A 23,302-nucleotide genomic window follows, 5' to 3' on the forward strand; every position below is an offset into this window, starting at 1 on the left:
AACTTAACTACCTAAAAGTAAAGTTAATTAAACAGAACTTCAGTTCTTCAGTTGCTTGTTGTTGTCGTTGCTCAGTTGCTCAGCCGTGTCCGACTTTGCAGCCCCATGGACTGCAGCACACCAGGCTTCCCTGTGTTTCACTATCTCCCGGAATTTGCTCATACTCATGTCCATTGAGTCAGTGATGCCATCCAACCATCCCATCCTCTGGCATGCCCCCTTCTCCTCCTGCCTTCAATCTTTCCCAGCATCATGGTCTTTTCCAATGACTTGGCTCTTTCACATCAGGTGGCCAAACTATTAGAGTTTCAGCTTCAGCATCAGTCCTTCCAAGGAATATTCAGGACTGATTTCCTGTAGGATGGACTGGTTTGATCTCCTTGCTGTACTAGGGACTCTCAAGAGCCTTCTCCAACACCACAGATCAAAAGCAACAATCTATGCTGCTCAGCCTTCTTTATGGTCCAACTCTCACATCCATACATGACTACTGCAAAAACCATAGTTTTGGCTAGACAGACCTTTGTTGGCAAATAATGTCTCTGCTTTTTAATATGCTGTCTAGGTTTGTCATAGCTTTTCTTCCAAGGAGCAAGTGTCTTGTAATTTCATGGCTGCAGTCACCATCTGCAGTGATTTTGGAGCCCAAGAAAATAAAGTCTGTCACTGTTTCTATTATTTCCCCATATATTTGCCATGAAGTAATGGGACTGGATGGCATGATCTTAGTTTTTTGAGTGTCAAGTGAGTGTGTGTATGTCTGTGTGTATGTGTCGGGGTAGAGGGGTCAATTTTCCAGGAGGTGGTAAGGAAAACAAACCCCAATGTGGCCAGGTGGAAGAGAGCCTATTTAGAATGAACTAAGAATCACCGACTGGATGGACATGAGTTTGAGTGAACTCCGGGAGTTGGTGATGGACAGGGAGGCCTGGCGTGCTGGGATTCATGGGGTCGCAAAGAGTCGGACACGACTGAGTGACTGAACTGAACTGAAAGCATCCAAAATGACTTAGACATGGTCCAGGCGTCATGGATGTTCGTGCCCCCCCAGAGAGGAACTGGCGTCTAGCACTCATCTTTTCCAAGTTCCTCTCACCTTTGCTCTCCCTCCTTTTCACCTGAAAGATTTCCACCTCCCCACCTGAAAGCTTGCCTGATCATTCTTGGGGAAATTAAATCCCAGAAGAAAAGAGGCAAACTAATCTTCAGACCCAAGGGAAAATGATAAAAGCAGCCCCCATTCCTGTTATGTTCCTGTGTCTAAGAATCGCCAGCACTCACATCCTCTTTTAGGGACCCCTTGGCAACAGTACAATAGCTTTTCTAGGCGGCCTCTCTGTGCTCAAAGCAATAGGAAAAGACGAGGCTTCGCCACTTCTCTGACCGTTTCCTTGTTTTCTTAGGAGGGCTCACCTGCCGTGTCATGTCGAACTTCGAAAAAATTCATGCGTGTGCTTTTCTCCTTCCTTGTGAATCTAACATATGGAAGACCCACTTAAAAATCCGAAGGAGGATAACAAAGGGAGGGAGGGCTGGGTGAAGGAATCCTGGATTGCCTTTCATCCCACGCCCGGCAGAGCCCCACTGATTTCTATCTCAATGTCTGAAAGAGGCTTAGTCCTCATTTTATGCACTTGATGATGACTCCCCTTCTGAATACTTGACGAGGCCTAGGAGGTACTAGACCCCTTGAATCCATAACTGCTAACAGGATCCAAGGAGTTATCAATCAATGGCAGAAAGAGAAATGATCCTCCTGAACACAAAACAGCCAAGAAATCCTATCAACTCTGTGACATGACCATAGACTCTAGAATAACAACAGCAACAAAGACAGCGGCAGGTGCATTTTCCTGCTTCTTAAAGGAAGGGGGCCGGGCTACTTATATATGCACACAAGGTTTTAAAGTAAAAAAAGAAAGAAACAGAACCAGATAGAGTTCTTAGAAATTAAAACTGAGTTTCAAATTAAAAAATGCAATAGACAAGCTGAATTATAAAAGGAAAACCTAAAGTCCGAGTTAAAGATCTGGAAAGAAAAAAAGAGATAGAAAGCATTAGGGAAAGCAGAGGGGAAGCTCATCTATGAAAGTGGTGGCAAAGAGACACTGGAAGGAAACAAAATGATAGAAGATCATTTCCCTGAGCTAAAAAAAATTAGACTAAAAGGGATCATAAGGTGCTAATAAGCAAGAAGAATGAATAAGGACCCACACCTAGATACAGCCCTGGGAAATTCCACAATTCTAAGGACAGGAAATTCTAGAAGGGAAAATAAGTAAGACTGACATTACTTCTCATCAGTAATGGAGGCGAGAATACAAAGTTGTGAGGAACAAGGTTTTACAGCATATTTCACAAATCCAAGAGATCCCAGACTGTCACACACCAGAAAAGGCTGCCATTAAACTGTGACACATCACTGATCATGAAACGCAATCCAATTCAAAGATGGCAAAATGTGGGGGGAAAGTGCAACGGAAGATCAATGAAATACAAGGCCTACATGCAGGCCAATTCTCAATCTAAGGACAGAATAAAGACATTTTCAAAAACCCTGTAAGTCTACTATGCATATCTCCTCAGTGAAGAACTTAACTGGAGTTGGCACTTAGCAGAGCAAGAGAGAAATCTAGACAGACAGCATGAGCCACAAGTGCTGCATATGAGTGCGAGAGCTAAAAAAGCTAATGTGTGCTGGGGCTACAGTCTAAATAAAAATCTAAACAAACCTAAAATCATTTGTGTGTACGTACACATCTGTACATACACACATATACAATGACGTGTCTGTATGCTCCATCAAACTAGGATGCTTAGAGAGTATCATATTTCAAGAGCAAAGTTTTCAGGGCATTTGATGACTCTTCTCATTGGGTGCAATACTGGCTACTAGTTGTAGAAATCATACTGCCATATAAAGGCAAATTAACGTTTTTTCAATTTTCAGAATCGGTCTATAGACGAAGCACAGAAAATCCAGAATTAAGGAACAGAATGTAAATGGCACAAATCACTTTACTAGGCAAAATTCAATAAGGGCTGACTTGCTGCATTTTATCTTTATAGCAGTCAGTCCACAGATGCTATCCAAATTGACAGATTAAGAAATAGAGTTACAAATGTGCTTTTAATTGTTGGCTGTGGTTGTTTCTCAGAAGTGGGCTTGATTTTTGTTATCTCCTGTTCTGTCTGATTTTTTTTTCATTTTTTACTATGTCCATGCATGGAAAAAAAAAAATCACGCTTACTGCCCAAGGGTAGACTTGGCCAAGTTCCTAGAATGTAGTAGATGCTTTTTAAATAACAGTTGTCTCATTCTGTCTTTCAAAAAAGCATGCAAGCTTTCCAAAGACTGGGAGGTCTCACTTTCATCTTCGTGTGCTAAGACAAGATATACTGATTTGTACCTAATTTCACAGAACCAGCTTTGCCCCCTCGAAAAAGTTAATTCCCTGGAAGCTGTACCTGAGGGGTCCTTAGAACACGCTGCCAGCTTTTCCAAGTGGCTGTTGATTTTGTCAATGGCTCTGAAGTTCTTGTTCCTCTTCAGCACATCCACGGGAGACCGGGACTGTTGATCCACCAGGGTGGGGTCAGCCCCAAAGCGCAGGAGCATCTGTACATCCTCTGTTTGCCCTAGAGCAGGCCAAAGTGAGAAGGGGGGGTTGTCACGGTTTCTTCCATAAGGAGATGTCCCCATGAGCACACATCCACCCTGTTACCAGACTAAGCGGCCTGGGGCAAGGGGACTAGCGTCCCTCTGTTTACAGAAGCTGAACTGCTGGCCTTGAGCAATCCAGCCGAGTCCCCGGAGCCAGGAGTCCTATGTGGAGTGGGAAGGACAATAGCTTTAAAAAGGTTCAGAAGTGCACTCCTCTCTACCTTTCTCCCATCTCCTTGGCAACAAGCAAGGAGAGGGGGACTCTTGTAACTAGGCAACAGTTACAGCTGTAAGGATGACAGCAAGCTGTGACTTCGGATTTCTTTATTCCTTAGAGAGGAAACAGAACATACTTCCAAAAAAAAAAAACAGTCTGGGGACAAGAGAAGAAAAGTGGCAATTGCTTTTGCATCAGGGTCTTCACGTCACTGTTTGAACCTTCGTTAACCCCAGCTCTGGCTGCTGGCTCCATCTGCTGCTTTAACATTGATTTGCCAAGCGCCAAGTGGTCTCTGTGATCATAGACGCAACTGTTTTCAGAATGTAACAGGTGTATCCCTGGAGGTATGAAGACTTATGTGAGCTCAGAGAGTTACAAGAATCAGTGCCTGATTCCCAGCTTCCAAACCCATGCTTTCTGACAATTCACCACCTTGACACAGCAACTCTACACCAGGCACCATCCTGCTTGTGATGCTGTCCTTTCCCATCCCCCCAGCCACAACTGCTCACTTCTCACTTTACAAAAATAAGGCAAAATTTAAGTATACTTCTCACCCATCAAGTATCGCACTGTGAAAAGCAAAATTCTCAGAAAGACCCTGAGACTCTCAACCCCTGGTATACACACATCTTCCCCCAGTTATCCATTTAATACCAATCTAAACTCTGCTGTGATGAGACTCTGCAAATGTATTTAACTTCCCAAAGCAGCTGACCTTAAGATGGGGAGATTAACCTGGTCTGATCACATGAGCCCTAAAGGTCAAAGGTTTAGAGATCAGAGATGCAAGAAGGCAGAGATTCAGAGTATGAGGGATCCAATGCACAAGAAGTTCTTCCCTGCTGGCTCTGAAGACAGAGGAGGCCGTTAGACAAAGAATGCGTGCGGTCTGTGGAAACTGAGAGCAGCCTCTGGCCGACAGCCAGCAAGAAAACGGGGACCTTGGTCCTACAACCCCTTCATGGATCACAGCCTTGCTGAGGCGAATGGGCTTGCATAGCTCAGTGAAGCTATGAGCCATTCTGTGCAGAGCTGCCCAAGACGTATGGGTCATTGTGGAGAGTTCTGACAAAACGTGTTCACGGGAGGAGGGAACAGCAAACTACTCCACTATTTTTGCCACAAGAACCTCGTGAGCAGTGTGAAAAGGCAAAAAGATATGACACCAGAAGATGAGCCACCCCCCCAGGTCGGAAGGTGTACAATATGTTACTAGGGAAGTGGGGAAGGCAATTACTAATAGCTCCAGAAAGAATGAAGAGGCTGGACCAACGCGGAAATGATGCCCAGCTGTGGATGAGATCACCACCCCAAACATGGTGGTGGAAGTAAAGCCTGATACTGTAAATAGCAATATTGTATAGGAACCTGGAATGTTAGGTCCATGAATCAAGGTAAATTGGAAGTGGTCAAGCAGGAGATGGCAAGAGTGAACATCAGTACCTTAGGAATCAGTGAACTAAAATGGACAGGAACGGGCAAATTAAATTCAGAGGACCGTTGTATCTACTACTGTGGACAAGAATCTCTTTGAAGATATGGAGTAACTCTCTAGTCAACAAAAGAGTCCAAAATGTAGTACTTGGGTGCAATCTCAAAAAAGACAGAATGATCTTGGTTCATTTCCAAGGCAAACCATTCAATATCATAGTAATCCAAGTCTAGGTCCCAACCAATAATGCCAAAGAAGCTGAAGTTGAACGGTTCTATGAAGACCTACAAGACCTTCTAGAATTAACACCAAAAAAAAGATGTCCTTTTCATCACAGAGGATTGGAATACCAAAGTAGGAAGTCAAGAGATACCTGGAGTAACAGGCAAGTTTGGACGTGGAGTACAAAATGAAACAGGGCAAAGGCTAACAGAGTTTTGCCAAGAGAATGCACTGATCATAGCAAACACCCTCTTCCAGCAACAGAAGAGATGACTCTACACATGGACATCACCAGATGGTCAATACCAAAATCAGATTGATTATATTCTTTGCAGCAAAAGATGGAGAAGCCCTATACAGTCAGCAAAGACAAGACTGTGGCTCAGATCATGAATTCCTTATTGCAAAATCAGGCTTAAATTGAAGAACGTAGGGAAAACCACTAGGCCATTAAGGTATGACCTAAATCAAATCTCTTATGATTATACAGTGGAGTTGATGAATAGATTCAAGGTGTTAGATCTGGTAGACAGAGTGCCTGAAGAACTATGGACAGAGGTTTGTAACATTATACAGGTGGTGACCAAAACCATCCCAAAGCAAAAGAAATGCCAAGAAGGCAAAGTGGTTGTCTGAGGAGACTTTACAAGTAGCTGAGAAAAGAAGAGAAGCGAAAGGCAGTTGAGAAAGGGAAAGATATAGCCAACTGAATGCAGAGTTCCAGAAAATAGAAAGGAGAGATAAGAAAGCCTTCTTAAGTGAAGAATGCAAAGAAATAGAGGAAAACAACAGAATAGGAAAGACTAGAGATTTCTTCAAGAAAATTGGAGATATCAAGAGAACATTTCATGCAAGGATGGATATGATAAAGGACAGAATGGTATGGACCTAACTGAAGCAGAAGAGATTAAGAGGAGGTGGCAAGAATACACTGAAGAACTATACAAAAAAGATCTTTATGACCCAGATAATCATGATGGTGTGATCACTCACCTAGAGCCAGACATCCTAGAGTATTAAGTCAAGTGGGCCTTAGGAAGCATTACTACGAACACAGTTAGTAGAAGTGATGGAATTCCAGCTGAGCTATTTCAAATCCTAAAAGATGATGCTGTGAAAGTGCTGCACTCAATATGCCAGCAAATCTGGAAAACTCAGCAGTGGCCACAGGACTGGAAAAGGTCAGTTTTCATTCCAATCCCGAAAAAGGGTAATGCCAAAGAATGTTCAAACTACTGTACAACTGCACTCATTTCACATGCTAGCAAGGTAATGCACAAAATCCTTCAAGTAAGGCTCCAGCAATATGTGAACCAAGAAATTCCAGATATTCAAGCTGGGTTTAGAAAAGGCACAAGAACCAGAGATCAAATTGCCAACATTCGTTGGATCATAGAAAAAGCAAGGGAATTCCAGAAAAACATCTACTTCCACTTCATTGAATAGTCTAAAGCCTTTGACTGTGTGGATCACAACAAACTGTGGAAAATTTTTAGAGATGGTAATACGAGACCACCTTACCTGTCTCCTGAGAAACCTGTAAGCAGGTCAAGAAGCAACAGTTAGAACCAGACATGAAACAATGGACTGATTAAAAATTGGGAAATGAGTACAACAAGGCTGATGTTGTTACCCTGCTTATTTAACTTATATGCAGAGTATATCCTGCAAAATCCTGGGTTGGATGAATCACAAGCTGAAATCAAGATGGCCAGGAGAAATATCAACAACCTCTGATATGCAGATTCTGCTGCTGCTACTGCTGCTGCTGCTAAGTTGCTTCAGTCGTGTCCAACTCTGTGCAACCCCATAGACGGCAGCCCACCAGGCTCCCCCGTTTCTGGGATTCTCCAGGCAAGAATACTGGAGTGGGTTGCCATTTCCTTCTCCAATGCATGAAAGTGAAAAGTGAAAGTGAAGTGACTGAGTTGCGTCCGACTCCTAGCGACCCCATGGACTGCAGCCTACCAGGCTCCTCCATCCATGGGATTTTCCAGGCAAGAGTACTGGAGTGGGTTGCCATTGCCTTCTCCATGATATGCAGAGAATACCACTCTAACTGCAGAAAGATAAGAAAAACTAAAGAGCCTCTTGAGGAGGCTGAAAGAGGGTGAAAAAGTTGGCTTCACAACTCAACAATCAAAAGACAAAGATGATGGCACCTGGTCCCATCACTTCATGGGAAATTAATGGGGAAAAAATGGAAATAGTGACAGATTTTATTTTCTTGGGCTCCAAAATCACTTGAGGACAGTGACTATAGCCATGAAATTACAAGATGCTTGCTCCTTGGAAGCAAAGCTGTGACAAACCTAGACAACATATTAAAAAGCAGAGACATCACTTTGCCAACAAAAGCCTGTCTCGTCAAAGCTATGGCTTTTCCAGTAGTCATGTACAGATGTGAGAGTTGGACTATAAAGAAGTCTGAGCATCGAAGAATTGATTCTTTTGAACTGTGGTGTTGGAGAAGGCTCTTGAGATTCCCTAGTACAGCAAGGAGATCAAACCAGTCAACCCTAAAGGAAACAACCCTGAATATTCATTGGAAGGACTGATGCTGAAGCTGAAGCTCCAATGCTTTTGCCACCTGATGCGAAGACCTTACTCCCTGGAAAAGACCGTGATGTTCGGAAAGACTGAGGGCAGGAGGAGAAGGGGTTGATAAAGGATGAGATGGTTGGATGGCATCACTGACTCAATAGATATGAGTTTGAGCAGACTATGGGAGATAGTGAAGGACAGAGAAGCCTGGCACGCTGCAGTCCAGGGGGTCACAAAGGGTCAGACATGACTTAGCGACTGAACAACAACAGTCCTACAAACACAAGGAACCAGATTCTGCCACAATCATGGGAGCCTGAAGGAAAGCCCAGAACTTCAGATGAGAATGCAGCCCCAGTCAATACCTTGATTTCAGCCGGGAGAGATTCTGAGCAAAAAACTCAGTCAGATCACACCAGACTAGTGACCTATAAAATAGTGAGCTAATAAATGAGTGAACTCCCAGATGTTCAAGCAGGTTTTAGAAAAGGCAGAGGCACCAGAGATCAAATTGCCAACATCCGCTGGATCATGGAGAAAGCAAGAGAGTTTCAGAAAAACATCTATTTCTGCTTCATTGACTATGCCAACGCCTTTGACTGTGTCAATCACAATAAACTGTGGAACATTCTGAAAGAGATGGGAATCCCAGACCACCTGACCTGCCTCTTGAGAAACCTGTATGCAGGTCAGGAAGCAACAGTTAGAACTGGACATGGAACAACAGACTGGTTCCAAATAGGAAAAGGTGTACGTCAAGGTTGTATATTGTCACCTTGCTTATTTAACTTATATGCAGAGTACATCATGAGGAACGCTGGGCTGGAAGAAGCACAAGCTGGAATCAAGATTGCTGGGAGAAATATCAATAACCTCAGATATGCAGATGACACCACCCTTATGGCAGAAAGTGAAGAGGAACTCAAAAGCCTCTTGATGAAAGTGAAAGAGGAGAGTGAAAAGGTTGGCTTGAAGCTCAACATTCAGAAAACAAAGATCATGGCATCTGGTCCCATCACTTCATGGGAAATAGATGGAAAAACAGTGGAAACAGTGTCAGACTTTATTTTTTTGGGCTCCAAAATCACTGCAGATACTGATTGCAGCCATGAAATTAAAAGACGCTTGCTCCTTGGAAGGAAAGTTATGACCAACCTTGATAGTATTTTAAAAAGCAGAGACATTACTTTGCCAACCAAGGTCTGTCTAGTCAAGGCAATGGTTTTTCCCGTGGTCATGTATGGATGTGAGAGTTGGACTGTGAAGAAAGCTGATCGCCGAAGAATCGATGCTTTTGAACTGTGGTGTTGGAGAAGACTCTTGAGAGTCCCTTATACTGCAAGGAGATCCAACCAGTCCATTCTAGAGGAGATCAATCCTGGGTGTTCTTTGGAGGGACTGATGCTAAAGCTGAAGCTGCAATACTTTGGCCACCTCATGGGACGAGTTGACTCACTGGAAAAGACTCTGATGCTGGGAAAGGTTGGGGGCGGGAGGAGAAGGGGACGACGGAGAATGAGATGGCTGGATGGCATCACCGACTCTGTGGACATGAGTTTGAGTGTACTCCGGGAGCTGGTGATGGACAGGGAAGCCTGGCGTGCTGTAGTTCATGGGGTCGCGGAGAGTCGGACACAACTGAGCGACTGAACTGAACTGAATAAATGAGTGTCATTTTAAGTCACTAAGTTTATGATGATTTGTTACACATTAGAAAGGACAAACACAATTACCAAAGTTGCCCCAAAGGAGGTGAGAACGCCTGACTTCCAGAGTATCAACCCAAGGGAAAGTTAAGTAGCTGCCAAGCCCCTTTGAGAAGGCACCACGAACCACGATCCTCCTACCTTTCTCTCCTAATTTTTTTTTTTAAATCTTTCATAACTACGTGCAGAAAATTTAATAGACTTAGGTTGTTTTAGTGTTCTCTGTAGTAATAAAAATTTTGTAATAATTAAATCCAGAAAAATATTAATACTTAGTCTTGAGTCACAGAATTCTTTTTAATTTAAATCTATGTAAGTACTTTTTCTCGAGAAGAGTTATCACTAGGTAAGACTTTCAAGCCCAAAATATATCAGAAAAAACTTTATTCTGAAAAGCAAACTGAAAATATAAAAAAAAGGGGGCGCATAATTAGATATTTTTGATTATTAAAGCACGTCCCGGGATGGAATAGGGACAGTGGTCAGTTGCGTGGGTTTCCTCCACCTGAGTCTGAATGGTGCTGCCACTTACTCTTGGTGAGGTAGCCTGGGGAGTGGGCGGCAACCACGTGGAGGACGGTGCAGCCATCCGCATCCTTCTGGTTGATGCGACCTTTCAACTCGGGCTTGTAGTCCAGTAACCACCTGAAAAGATGGCTTTCCCCTGAAGGAGTGAATGACTGGTGTTATTTCCAACAGACCAAAAAGCAGCAAAGCAAATCACCGTGCACAAAAAGGGAGCCCAAGGGGGCATTCAACTTACACTGTCCCTTGCCACACACGGGTGTGGAGGCGGAGTTTGTGTGTCGCTGTTTTCTGTTTTTATTTTTTAAAAACCTTTGACCACACCGCCCAGCATGTGGGATCTTTTCCCCGACCAGGGATCAAATCTGTGCCCCCGCTGGATTGGAAGTACAGAGACTTAATCACTGGACTGCCAGGGAAGTCCCACAATGTGTGTGTTGAAAGCACAGGTCATAGGAAGTTATTCATAGAAAACTTAAGTTCAATTCCCTAGAAGCAGAGCTATGCTTAGTTGCTCAATTGTGTCCAACTCTTTGCGACCCTTTAGACTGTAGCCCACCAGGCTCCTATGTCCATGGGATTTCTCAGGCAAGAATATTGGAGTGGGTTGCCATTTCCTCCTCCAGGGGAATCTTCCCGACCCAGGGGTCAAACCCACGTCTCCTGTGTCTCCTACATTGCAGGTAAAGTTTTTACGCACCGAGCCATCGGGGAAGCCCCACTTCCCAGAAGCACAGCCTGTGGCAAGGATTCGTGTATGTGTGATTTACGGGCAGAGGGAGCTGGGGAGAAAGAGAGGAGGGAAGCAGGGCAGGGGATGGAAGCAAGCAGAGGTGTGGCCTCAGCTGAGTGGCCTTCAGCCTCCACCCACGGGGAGTTTGTGGATCAGGAACTGCACCACAGCCCTGACCCACCTTGAGGCAGGTGCCTTCCTTCTGTACCCCAGTGGCAGTCAATCCAGAGCTCGAGACCCACCCCCAGGGAGGGAGGGGGTGAGCAGCTCACTGGCGACCAAGGCTTGGTGTAGCGGGAGACGGGGGCACTGGTCATAAAGAGGACCGCGGCAGGGCACCGACAGCACCCCACTGCGTGTCTATAACTAGGATAGGGATTTCACATTCCTCTCCTAGGTTCCTTCCAGTGGGTTCTGAAAAGCCACAGTTCTGCCAGCTCTGTGGACACCATTTGTCACCATGTCAGAGTGTTCCTCTGAGAAAAGAGTCAGGCCTAAACGTGAGGACTTGATCTGACCCACACCCGCCTGCAACCACAGGAACAAACCAAAAAAGCAGACAGAGAGGGGCTGTGACTGCCATACCCAGAGACACTCCTAATTGAAACTGGGAGCACTAGGTTAGATTGCTTTTATTCAGACTTCAAACTTTTAAATAATTTAGTCACCAAAATGGGTATAAGTAAACGCTCGTACGGATTCTCCAATAGATAAAATGCATAATGACAGGATAAATCTGGCTGAAGCAAAGATGGTGGCTTAGGTCTTTAAGCCCCTGGCGACGCCACTCCTATCCTGAGAAGATGCTACAGCCCAGAAAGGGAAGACAGTGTGGACAAGTCCTCTTGGTTCCTTCTGGCTCTAAGATTGTTCGGGTCAGTGTCCAACACTGATGCTACATATGCTTGGGAGAAAAAAAAAAAAAAACAGGTTTCTATCTGAGGTATAAATGTGGATATTGTATGTGTGTACGTTTTAATGATAAAAAATATTTTAAAATTGAAATCCTACAGCCAGGTGGTAAAGACTAAAAATGCAAAAATATATATATATATGAAAACAGGATTACTTAAAAAAAAAAAAAACACAAGCCAACTGTATCAGCAATAGCCAGGGTTTATCTTGGGATTCCCCCCACATACACATTAGTTGGTCCTCTGGTTGAGAGGAGAAAATGAACTTGGAAAAAGACCATGGCTGACTTGGCCAGCAGGAAGAAATTCCACAGCTCTCCTGAGAGCTCTGTCCAGCAAAGGCTGTCTGTCCCAAGGCCCATTTTGGAATCCCAGGGCTCCAGTCTGCTGCCAGCATCTGTCTGAGAACACAGAATCCTTTCAGTGTGGGCCTCCTGTAGCTGTGAGGTCCCAGAAGAAAGGAAAAGTGGTACTATTTCCTTGCTGCCTTCATATATTTGAATAATCAAATCATTGACTATTCAGATCATCTGAATATTCCACATTTACGTGGCCACATTCTGGTTTCACTCGAGTTAAGCGCAGTCCCCGAGGCCTGAGCTGGAGGGCAGCGTGGAGGGCATACCCCCGGGAAAGAACTCACCGGCTTGGATGCAGAGGCGCATGAGGGTGTGGAGAGGGTACGGTCCTATGCTCTCGACATTTGCACCCATGCAGATGAGCCACTGCACTAACCTGGGCACCTGTTCCACTTTCTCATAAGGTCCGATGAAGACATATTTCTAGGGGAAAAAACACACACAGGAAGAATTATGGCAGTTGCCACATCAGTATGAAACTTCAGACTCTCCTTCCCCATAAAGTTTGGGGTTTTTTCCTTCAAGTTTTATTGAGATATAATAGACATACAGAGCTGTACACATTTAAGGTGTACAGCATAATAATTTGACTGAGGTACATTGTGAAATGATTACTACAAGTTTAGTGAATATCCTTCATCTCACAGAGATACAAAAATAAAAAAAAAAGAAAAAAATTTTGTGATGACAACTCTTAAGATTTACTCTCTTAACAACTTTCATACATAACACATAGCAGTGTAAATTATATCTATCAAGTTGTACTTGTTTCAGTTCAGTTCAGTTCAGTCGCTCAGTCGTGTCCGACTCTTTGCGACCCTATGAATCACATACTTATCATATAACTCGAAGTGGGTGCCTTTTGAATGCCTTCATCCAATTCCCCCTCATCCCAGCCCCCACCCAAAGAGTTTAGAATCAGTAAAGCCCTTATTCGCTGTGGCCACAGCCTACAATCACTATAAACAACAAATGTGCAGTGAGGCAGCTGAAGGGGAGGGTCCCAGTCACCATAAGCGGGAAGAGCTCTGACTTGAAACCGTGCATGTCAAAAAGCCATCTTACCTCAAAGAGATTTTTCAGTGATAAATCTGGGACGTGGAGATTTCTCGGAAGCCGGTCTTTCTTCACTGACAGAAGCAGAAATGACTGATGAAAGGGGAGAAACAGAAAAAGCTGCAACAATTATGTTCTCCACATGGGTTATTAACACCAAAGTAATCTTAAGCCTTAGGAACTTTAGGAACTCAGAAACAAAAGACAAAACAGGACAGCTTCTAGCCCTGGTTCTCTTTTTAAGCCACCTGCCAAACTCTTTGGCCTTAACCATGATAATCCAAGTGTCTCTGTGTGGTGAAATTCCTATTTGGGCTGAGATATGGGTTTTCTCCACCTTTCCTCAAAGCCTGCTGAAGACGGGAGCAGCTGATGGCAGGCAGCACTGGGAAAGCACAGTGGCAGGGAGGTAAAGAAGTAATCTCCTGCAACGTTCTTAAAGCTCAGCAAGCAAAAGATACACATCCTTTTGAAATAACCCATCCCAATTTATTCTTCAGCACCTTAGTGCTGTTTGGGGTCCATGAGACCCTATTGAGGGCTGTGTTGGAGAGGATCCTACCAGAGTGGGAGCTGACTGTGCACGTCTCTTCCCAAATCCGAGCCTGAAGGTTGACTTAGCAGTTTGAGACTGGCCACGGAAATCGAGAGCATTTACACTATCAGTCAGTCAGTTCAGTCGCTCAGTCGGGTCCGACTCTTTGCGACCCCATGAAGCGCAGCATGCCAGGCCTCCCTGTCCATCACCAACTCCCAGAGTTTACCCAAACTCATGTCCATTGAGTCGGTGATGCCATCCAACCATCTCATCCTCTGTCATCCCCTTCTCCTCCCGCCTTTAATCTTTCCCAACATCAGGGTCTTTTCAAATGAGTCAGCTCTTCCCATCAGGTGGCCAAAGTAATGGAGTTTCAGCTTCAACATTAGTCCTTCCAACGAACACCCAGGACTGATTTCCTTTAGGATGGACTGGTTGGATCTCCTTGCAGTCCAAGGGACTCTCAAGGGTCTTCTCCAACACCACAGTTCAAAATCATCAGTTGTTTGGTGCTCAGCTTTCTTTATAGCCCAACTCTCACATCCATACATGACTACTGGAAAAGCCATAGCCTTGACTAGACGGACCTTTGTTGACAAAGTAATGTCTCTGCTTTTTAATATGCTGCCTAGGCTGGTCATAACTTTCCTTCCAAGGAGTAAGCGTCTTTTAATTTCATGGCTGCAGTCACCATCTGCATGATTTTGGAGCCCAAAAAAATAAAGTCTGACACTGTTTCCACTGGTTCCTCATCTATTTCCCATAAAGTGATGGGACCAGATGCCATGATCTTAGTTTTCTGAATGTTGAGCTTCAAGCCAACTTTTTCACTCTCCTCTTTCACTTTCATCAAGAGGCTCTTTAGTTCTTCTTCACTTTCTGCCATAAGGGTGGTGTCATCTGCATATCTGAGGTTATTGATATTTCTCCCGGCAATCTTGATTCCAGCTTGTGCTTCATCCAGCCCAGCGTTTCTCATGATGTACTCTGCATATAAGTTAAATAAACAGGGTGACAGTATACAGCCTTGATGTACTCCTTTTCATATTTGGAACCAGTCCGTTGTTCCATGTCCGGTTCTAACTGTTGCTTCCTGACATGCATACGGGTTTCTCAAGAGGCAGGTCAGGTGGTCTGGTATTCCTATCTCTTTCAGAATTTTCCACAGTTTATTGTGATTGACACAGTCAAAGGCTTTGGCATAGTCAATAAAGCAGAAATAGATGTTTTTCTGGAACTCTCTTGCTTTTTCCATGATCCAGCAAATGTTGGCAATTTGATCTCTGGTTCCTCTGCCTTTTCTAAAACCAGCTTGAACATCTGGAAGTTCACGGTTCATGTATTGCTGAAGCCTGGCTTGGAGAATTTTGAGCATGACTTTACTAGCTTGTGAGATGAGTGCAATTATGTGGTAGTTTGAGCATTCTTTGGCATTGCCTTTCTTGAAGTAGCAAATGCCACAAATCAGAAATTTTTTTTCCCCTTGAAAATCCTGTTGTTAAATCACTGACCCTAAACTAAATCTGGGAGAAGTTAAGCAACTTTTCCTTTTCGGACAGTTAGCACATCCTGAGAGGTCCCTACTGGGATCATCCAGGTACTCTGGCTGGTCCAGGAATTCTAGGCTCGGCATGACCTTGACTGGTGATCCAGACTCAGGATCCACTTCCCTCACGTATGCTCTTCCAAGTGGGCACGGGACCAAAGGAACTCAGCCTGTGGCTACATCTTGCTTCCAACTTCTTTCGGTTTGATACCCACATTTTTTTTTTTTAATTTTTAAAATTTATTTATTTGGCTGCACCAGGTCTTAGCTGTGGCGTGTGGGATTTTCCATCTTTGTTGCAGCATGCAGGCTCTTTAGTTGTAGCATGCAAACCCTTAGTTGCAGCATGTGGGGTCTAGTTCCCTGACCAGGGATCCAACCCCAGCCCCCCTCATCAGGAGCTCAAGTCTTAGCCCCTAGACCACCAGAGGGTGATGCCCACTCCTAACTACTCACCATAAGCAGGCCCCACAGCCCAGACTCACCCAGATGATAGGTTCAGAGCTCTGACAATCCTGATGGCTGGCTTGGTTTTTATAAGATGTCTCTGCCTACAGTGTTTGGAAATGGCCTGAGCCCCACTGCTGGTAGGATATGGGCACTTGGGTTGGATTCCTGGGCCTCCTTGGCTGGCGGGGAGGCAGCCTGCCAGGAGCTGCTGGGCTCCCACACCCTGCCTTCCCACCCAGGCTCCAGGGCTCTATCCACGTTCATCCCTCATGGGGAAGCGGGGACATAAAAGGTTCTTTTCCTGGGGCTGTAGACAGAACTACTTTCCTGCTAATGATGCCGAGAGCTTCCCACTCACAGATCTACCCTAAATTACTGAATTTCAGAACTTATAAAAATAAAGCTAGAGAAAGCTCTTAGTTTACCCATCTTATCAGAAAAAAGATCCTAGATCTCTTGTTACCAGGGCCCTGGATTCCTGATTCCTGATTTCCCAAGAGTCTAGCCTGCTTTCCTCCCCGTCACGGCCGCATTCTCCAGACTGTAATATGGGGGTGAGCTTCTGGGAGCCTGTGGCTGGACTTTAGGTAGTTCCCATGAACTCCCTGAAGCTACACACATAATTGTATGTATGTGTGCGTGCGTGCATGAGCATGCACGAAAAGAGAGTCCCACTGATCTCATTAGATTCCCAGCAGCATCCATGACCTTCTAGAAAACTGAAGAATCCTGTATCCTAAAGTCACCCAGCCTTCCTGAGTCCAGAGTCCTTACAGGCTGCTCTTGCTTTTGTGATTTTTCTGGTCTGCACAGCTTTAAAAAGCCTGCAGGCCTTTTCTAACCAAGCTCCCTCTCTGGGCCAGCCCATTCTCAGGAGTGATTATAGGCCACCTACAATTGTCATTATGGTCAATGACAGCCACTACTCATTGGACACTGAGCACACAGGTGCCAGGTGTTACAAAACACCTGTGACTGGCACACTGTAAGCCCTCAGTGAACATTATTAGCACCAAGGGCTTACCATGACAATAATAATAAAATAATATAATGATATTATTATCAGGTGCTGCTGGTCCCTTATTTCTAATCCTCCCCCACAACCAGGAGGAAATAGGTTTATATCCTGCAACTTACAAGTGAGGAAGTGAGGCCCAGAGAAGAAAGAATTAACTCAGCACAGACAGTGGAGGACTTGGATTCAGGGAGGCGCCTATGTGGCATGAAAGCCACTAGGCTCCTTCATCCTGTGGATTCCTGGCTGCGGGTTCAGGTCCTGCAGTCTCGCTGCCACCTGAGGGTAACAGTTTCTTGATGTCACACAGAAACCCTCTGAGAAGCACAAGCAGGTCATCAGGCCCCAGCTAGCACATGCCACCGTATAAATACGATTATAAAGATGAATAGAAAAGGACTTATTTTCCTCATTCCATGTCACCATTAGCATCTGGACTTTACACTTCTTTGATGGCAGTGGAGACACAGAGCACAGAGTGAGGTTGCCACAAACTGTTTTCCAAGCTTAAAAAACGGAAACTGGTGAACTAACATTATCTCAGTGACTTTTCATCTTTAATGGCGTGACGGTGAAAAAGTTACTTTGGCATCAAGATAAACAAGTACTGAATTATAATTCCGCAGTGCTAGCAGAGAGGAAGAAATTTAATCAAATTAAAGAAATTCAATTTTGCCTATCCTCACAAGAGAGCTATCTCCTTTTACTTACAGGCCATAATCCTTTCTTTGCCAACTTTTCTATTACAGATTGCCACACTTCATTGGAGAATCCAGTGGTAAAAATACGATCAAAGCAGGGCAAAAAACTCTGCAAAACAACGGGATCACCTGAAAGAAAGTTCCAAAGTTTAGAAATTTTAACTTGGGGAAAGTCTAGAACATCAAGGAAAAAAGGTCCTCCAATTAAGAGTACACATAGACAAATGATAAATTTAAAATATCAAAAAGGAAAGAGAGCAACTTTCCTGGTAGTTCAGTGGTTAAGATTCTGAGCGTTCAACGCAGGAGGCACAGGTTCCACCCCAAGCAGCCAAAAAAAAAAAAAAACAGGGGCCATAGAGGATTATGGGAGTGGGCGGCATGAACAATTGGGTATAAGATAGACTCAAGGGTGTTTTGTACAACGTGGGGAATACAGTCATCCTATGATGACTATTAATGGAAAGTAACCTCCAAAAAGGGCACACAAATTTTAAAAATTAAAATAACAAAGAAGGGCCTTTTCAAAGCATAAAGTCCTATATAATTGAAGTGGCAATCATTTTAAGTTCAGGTGAAAGGCAATCCCTTAAGGCAGTTTATTGTGAGCTATTACATAATAGCTTCTCTATTTGCTGAGCCCAGTGATATACGTTGTATTAATTCCTCCAATAAACCAATAAGGCAGTGCCTATTAGTTCCATTTATGGAGGAGGAAGTGGGCACTTAAGGGAAGTTATTAAACTCACTTCCTTTAAGAAAAACGTGACAAATATTATTTTCATCCAACAGTGAGAGGCTGTGACAAATGCAGTCAAGCATTGCGGCTTATCATGCAGCTAGTTCATGACAAAACCAAGACGGAACCCAGACTGCGCAGTTCTTTTAGTCAGTTTGCATTCTTTCAACGTAGAGGCCCATTGACATTTTGCCTCTCCTGACCCTGCAAGCTTGTGGATGAGAATATCCAAGTGGGACAGGTCAGGGGCCAGTATAACAGGGTCCCTCTTCTAAGGTTACCAATTTCCATAGCAAAACAATCATACAGTGTGCAAACAGGATACACAATTTTCATAAATATATTTTTCAAAATTTAGAAATTGGGCCATGGGCAAACAGGCATCCTCCAAACAGGTAGAAAAGTCAGGATTGCGCTGTCCTAAGAAGTCCTGTTAACTGCTCCCATGGGATCCAGATTTCTTAGAGGGGCAGCCACACCGAACAGTCAGTTGTCTGGAATTCCCAAACTCTGGTCTGGCTTCTGACAGAGCAGTGCTGTTAGTTTTTCTTAACCATTGGATTGTACACTTTTTAAATTTTCTGGCCGTGCCATGCAGCATGTAGGATCTTAGTTCCCCAACCAGGGATCCAGCCTGCACCCCCTGTGCTGGAAGTGCAGAGTCTTAAGTAGTGGACTGCCACAGAAGCCCCAGAACAGTGGCTTTTAAAAGACACAAAGGGAGGACTTCCCTGGTGGTACAGTGGATGGGAATCTGGCTGCCAGCACAGGGCACATAGGTTTGATTCCTGGTCTGGGAAGATTCCACATGCTGCAGAGCAACTCAGCCCGGATGCCATAACTGCTGTGCCCTGTGCTGCAACTACTGAAGCCCACACACCTAGAACCTGTGCTCCGCAACAAGAGAAGCCACCACAGTGAGAAGCCCGGGCCCTACAACAAAAAGCAGCCCCCACTCGGCGAAACGAGAAAAAGCCCGCATGCAGCATCAAAGACCCAGCGCAACCGCAATAAACAAATAATTAAATTAAGTTTAAAAAAAGACATAGAGAACAATGAGGACATGTAGGGAAAAGGACCAGAGAAGGCAATGGCAAGCCACTCCAGTACTCTTGCCTAGGAAATCCCATGGATGGAGGAGCCTGGTGGGCTGCAGTCCACGGGATTGCTATGAGTCGGACATGACTGAGCGACTTCACTTTCGCTTTTCACTTTCACACATTGGAGAAGAAAATGGCAGTGTTCTCCAGTGTTCTTGCCTGGAGAATCCCAGGGACAGGGGAGCCTGGTAGACTGCCGTCTATGGGGTCGCACAGAGTTGGACACGACTGAAGTGACAGCAGCAGCAGCAGCAGCAGGAAACGGGACAAACCAGCAGGCTCAGAGGAAAGGGAAGCAGGCTTTCGTCACTGTCAGCAAAAGGCAGGTGGGAGAGCTGTGATTCATTACCTGTCTGGACACTGACGTCTCTGCTGGGAGGCATGGCTAAGCCCACCTCTAACTACTTCCCACCTACCACCCGACACTACTCTCACCCCCTCTCTGTGCCAAGCTTGCCAAAAGTCTGTAGGATCCCCTCCACAGATCACAGAAGTTGCTTTCCCACAATCGAAACGGGAACGGCTGGATCCATGTCTGTCAAATGTATCATCAGCCGTAATTTACCTGTTTCTGAAAGCTGGAACCATTTTCCAGCAATTCTAACATATGCCATTGCTCACATTCTACCATCTCTAGAATCGGGACGTGTGTTGCTCTTGATGCTGTCTCAACAGCAGAACATAAATTAGTGGCACAGGGACGTCCCTGGCAATCCAGGGGTTAAGACCCTGTGGTGCTGGAGAAGACTCTTGAGAGTCCCTTGGACTGCAAGGAGATCGAACCAGTCCATTCTAAAGGAGATCAATCCTGGGTGTTCATTGGAAGGACTGATGCTAAAGCTGAAACTACAATACTTTGGCCACCTCATGCGACGAGTTGACTCACTGGAAAAGAGTCTGATGCTGAGAGGGATTGGGGGTGGGAGGAGACGGGGACTACAGAGAATGAGATGGCTGGATGGCATCACCAACTCGATGGACATGAGTTTGAGTGAACTCCGGGAGTTGGTGATGGACAGGGAGGCCTGGTGTGCTGTCATGGGGTCGCAAAGAGTCGGACACGATTGAGCGACTGAACTGAACTGAACTGAACCCCCCCTCCACTGCAAGGGGCACAGATTCAATCCCTGGTGTGTGGTGTGGCCAAAAGATAAAATCATCATAATAAAATTTAAAATAGTGGCACATCTTAAATTAGTGCAATCTTAAATTTGATCAAAAACAGTATTGGAAAACAACAGCCTGGCTGTTGGTAGAACTTTAGACAGTGCTATGATACCCAAGGAAAGAACGCCTTTGTCCCTGGCAGGGAATTTTTTATATTATGCTTCATACTTGTCTGCTTTTGCCAACTCAAGGACATGGACAAAGCCATATCACAGGCCAGGTCGTCAGACTAATATACTATCCTAATGATCAATGCAAATCACCGCCTCCCCCAACATGCCCACCCCCACCCAGGTGTGTTCCTAGCAGACTGTCAGTTTCTGTAGGACCCTCCCTCAGCCCCTTCAGATTGTCTTCATGGCAAACAGGAACACTTCTTGACATACTGAGAAATATATGCAAAAATCACATAAAACATGTAGTGTAAGTAGGGACAGCCCTACGGATAGCAACACAGAAAGCTTAAGAAGTCTGCAACAAAACTGGAAAACTGGGACAGCTTTAAGTGATTTGTGCAAGAAGATGAAGTTGTTTTCACAAAGGCCTGGCCATCAAAGCTTCCCACCTGCTTTCCGCTGTAAAATTTCATTCAAACTGCATAAAGAAGCCACAAAGAAAAACACCCTGTAATTATCTCCCCAGAAACCTGAGTCCCCAGGAGCCATTCAAAGACAATCACAAGGCCTCTAAAAGAAAGAAAGAGGACAGGCCTTCCCCGGTCCCAACTTACTGCCCATTGTGGTGAAGACTGCCACCAAGAAGTCAGCAATCTGGGTCTTGTCCTGGCTGCTCCTCACAAGCCACAGACCCTCAAAAAACATGCGAGCAGCTTCATAAGGCTGGCGCAACCCCAGCAAGGAATAACCAGCTCGGTAGTACCCCTGCAACGAGAAAAAACAGAACTGTTAACATGCCCGTCTCTTCCAAACTGCTGCTAAAGGCAAGGCAAGGCAAGATTGAGGATCAGAGGCAACAGACTACAGGTAAACACTGATTTCCAAGTAAATACAGATTTCTAACAAGCTCTGGATATAGACTTTCCACATTGGATTCCATGCCACAATGCTCCTATCAAGAGGTAACTGGCAAGAAAAGAATCCCTTTCAAGTCCATGACACATACAGCATCTAACATTGGAGCCAGCTTGTGTCCTCTGTTCCCGGTGACTCAGTGATAAAAAATCGCCTGCCAATGAAGGAGATGCAGAAGAGACGCAGGTTCGATCCCTGGGTCGGGAAGATCCTCTGGACGAGAAAATGGTAACCCACTCCAGTATTCTTGCCTGAGGAATCCCATGGACAGAGGAGCCTGGTGGGCTACAGTCCACAGTGCTGCAGTCGGACATGACTAACCGGCTGAGCACACAACCTAAGAACCAGACAGAAGGGAGCAGGCCTGGTTCCAATGACATGTGTGGTTTCTGTATTTGTGCCCTAAAACACAGCCTGAGCAAGAAGGGAGAAGTGAAACCACGTAGTCCTACAACCGCGGTGATCTGGAAAAGAATAAGATTGTCATGTCAACACAGGAGCTGTTCCCTGCTCCTTCCAATCAAAGTAAACACGATTTCCAATGGAAATGGCAAGCACTGAGGGTCACTCAGCTCCATATTACAAGCAGTATACACCAGAGGCCAAAAATTTCTTTTGATTTCTGTAGGGAAAGGAAAATTGCAATGATTAATAGAGGAAAACGGTCTCCTTTTGCCTGTATGCAAACTGTCAAGCTCTTGAGAAGGAACAAAATGATCCATATTGCCTTCCCCACTTTGACCACTGAAATGAATCGGTATCAGGGGCTACCAAAACAATTTTCTGTCTAAAATAATACAAGGTGTTCACCAAATGGTTTCATAAAAAAAAAAGCAAGCGCCGGTGACGTCCCTGATGGTCCACTGGTTAAGAACCTGCCTTGCAATGCAGGGGAAGCAGGTTCAATCCCTGGTCAGGGAACTAAGATCCCACATGCCACAGGGCAACTAAGTCCACGCACTGCAACTAGGAAGTCCGTGTGCTGCAACGAAAGATCCTGTATGATGCAAGGACGATCCCAAGTGCCACAACGAAGACCCAAGGTAGTCAAATAAATACTTAAAAAAAAAAGCAAGCACCTAAAATTCAACTTAAATTTTGATGAAATTCAACTTCACCAAACCTCTGATTATTTACTGATTTGTTTGCATTTTAAAAAGTCTAAAACCTTAGATGACAATCAGAAAAACGAAGCAAGCAGCCAAGTAAGCTGGTACAGAATTTCCCATTTCTGTGCCTTTCTCAGGTCTCAGTTTCGCCTTTTATTTTGGAGAGAGGTGAAGGGGATCAGAATACATCACCCCAAAATGTGACACTTCAGCACAAGGATTCTTTTGAGATGAAGGCATCTGAGATTCAACAGATGCAGAAAGAAGCCTTCCTGGAGCCTACTTTGATTAGAAGCAGAAACTCTAAGAACTAAGGATCGCCACAAAACCCCTCTCGCGGGGAATTCTTATGACCAGGAAGGAGACAAACTGAAACTTGCAAACAGCAAAGAACACACAGAGACTATGAATTTGGGTGTAAATACATCAGAACAAAACGCGCTCCACCGAGACCACCACTGGACTGAATCCATCAATAGGCCTGGCTCCACTCTCCCCTGCAAATGTCTTTCAACACTTGGCCACCAT

The 23,302-nt window shown here is 44.8% G+C and overlaps 1 protein-coding gene across 3 annotated transcripts in view; it reads right to left on the reverse strand.

Annotated features, from left to right (window-relative positions):
* TRANK1 (tetratricopeptide repeat and ankyrin repeat containing 1) overlaps window positions 1-23,302 on the reverse strand; it is a 99,334-nt gene that overhangs the window by 50,104 nt on the left and 25,928 nt on the right. For all 3 annotated transcript variants that reach the window (XM_088831787.1, XM_055414664.2, XM_088831786.1), the window contains 6 exons: window positions 21,365-21,515; window positions 17,639-17,757; window positions 13,388-13,471; window positions 12,607-12,745; window positions 10,324-10,455; window positions 3,469-3,639 (listed from right to left, as the gene is read on the reverse strand). In XM_088831787.1, the coding sequence (XP_088687913.1) occupies window positions 3,469-3,639; window positions 10,324-10,455; window positions 12,607-12,745; window positions 13,388-13,471; window positions 17,639-17,757; window positions 21,365-21,515 (796 nt within the window). The remainder of the gene's footprint in view (window positions 1-3,468; window positions 3,640-10,323; window positions 10,456-12,606; window positions 12,746-13,387; window positions 13,472-17,638; window positions 17,758-21,364; window positions 21,516-23,302) is intronic.

The sequence above is a fragment of the Moschus berezovskii genome, chromosome 24 (assembly GCF_049115385.1).
Source record: "Moschus berezovskii isolate FMDL1 chromosome 24, NW_MosBer_1.0, whole genome shotgun sequence".
Classification (NCBI taxonomy): Eukaryota; Metazoa; Chordata; class Mammalia; order Artiodactyla; family Moschidae; genus Moschus; species Moschus berezovskii.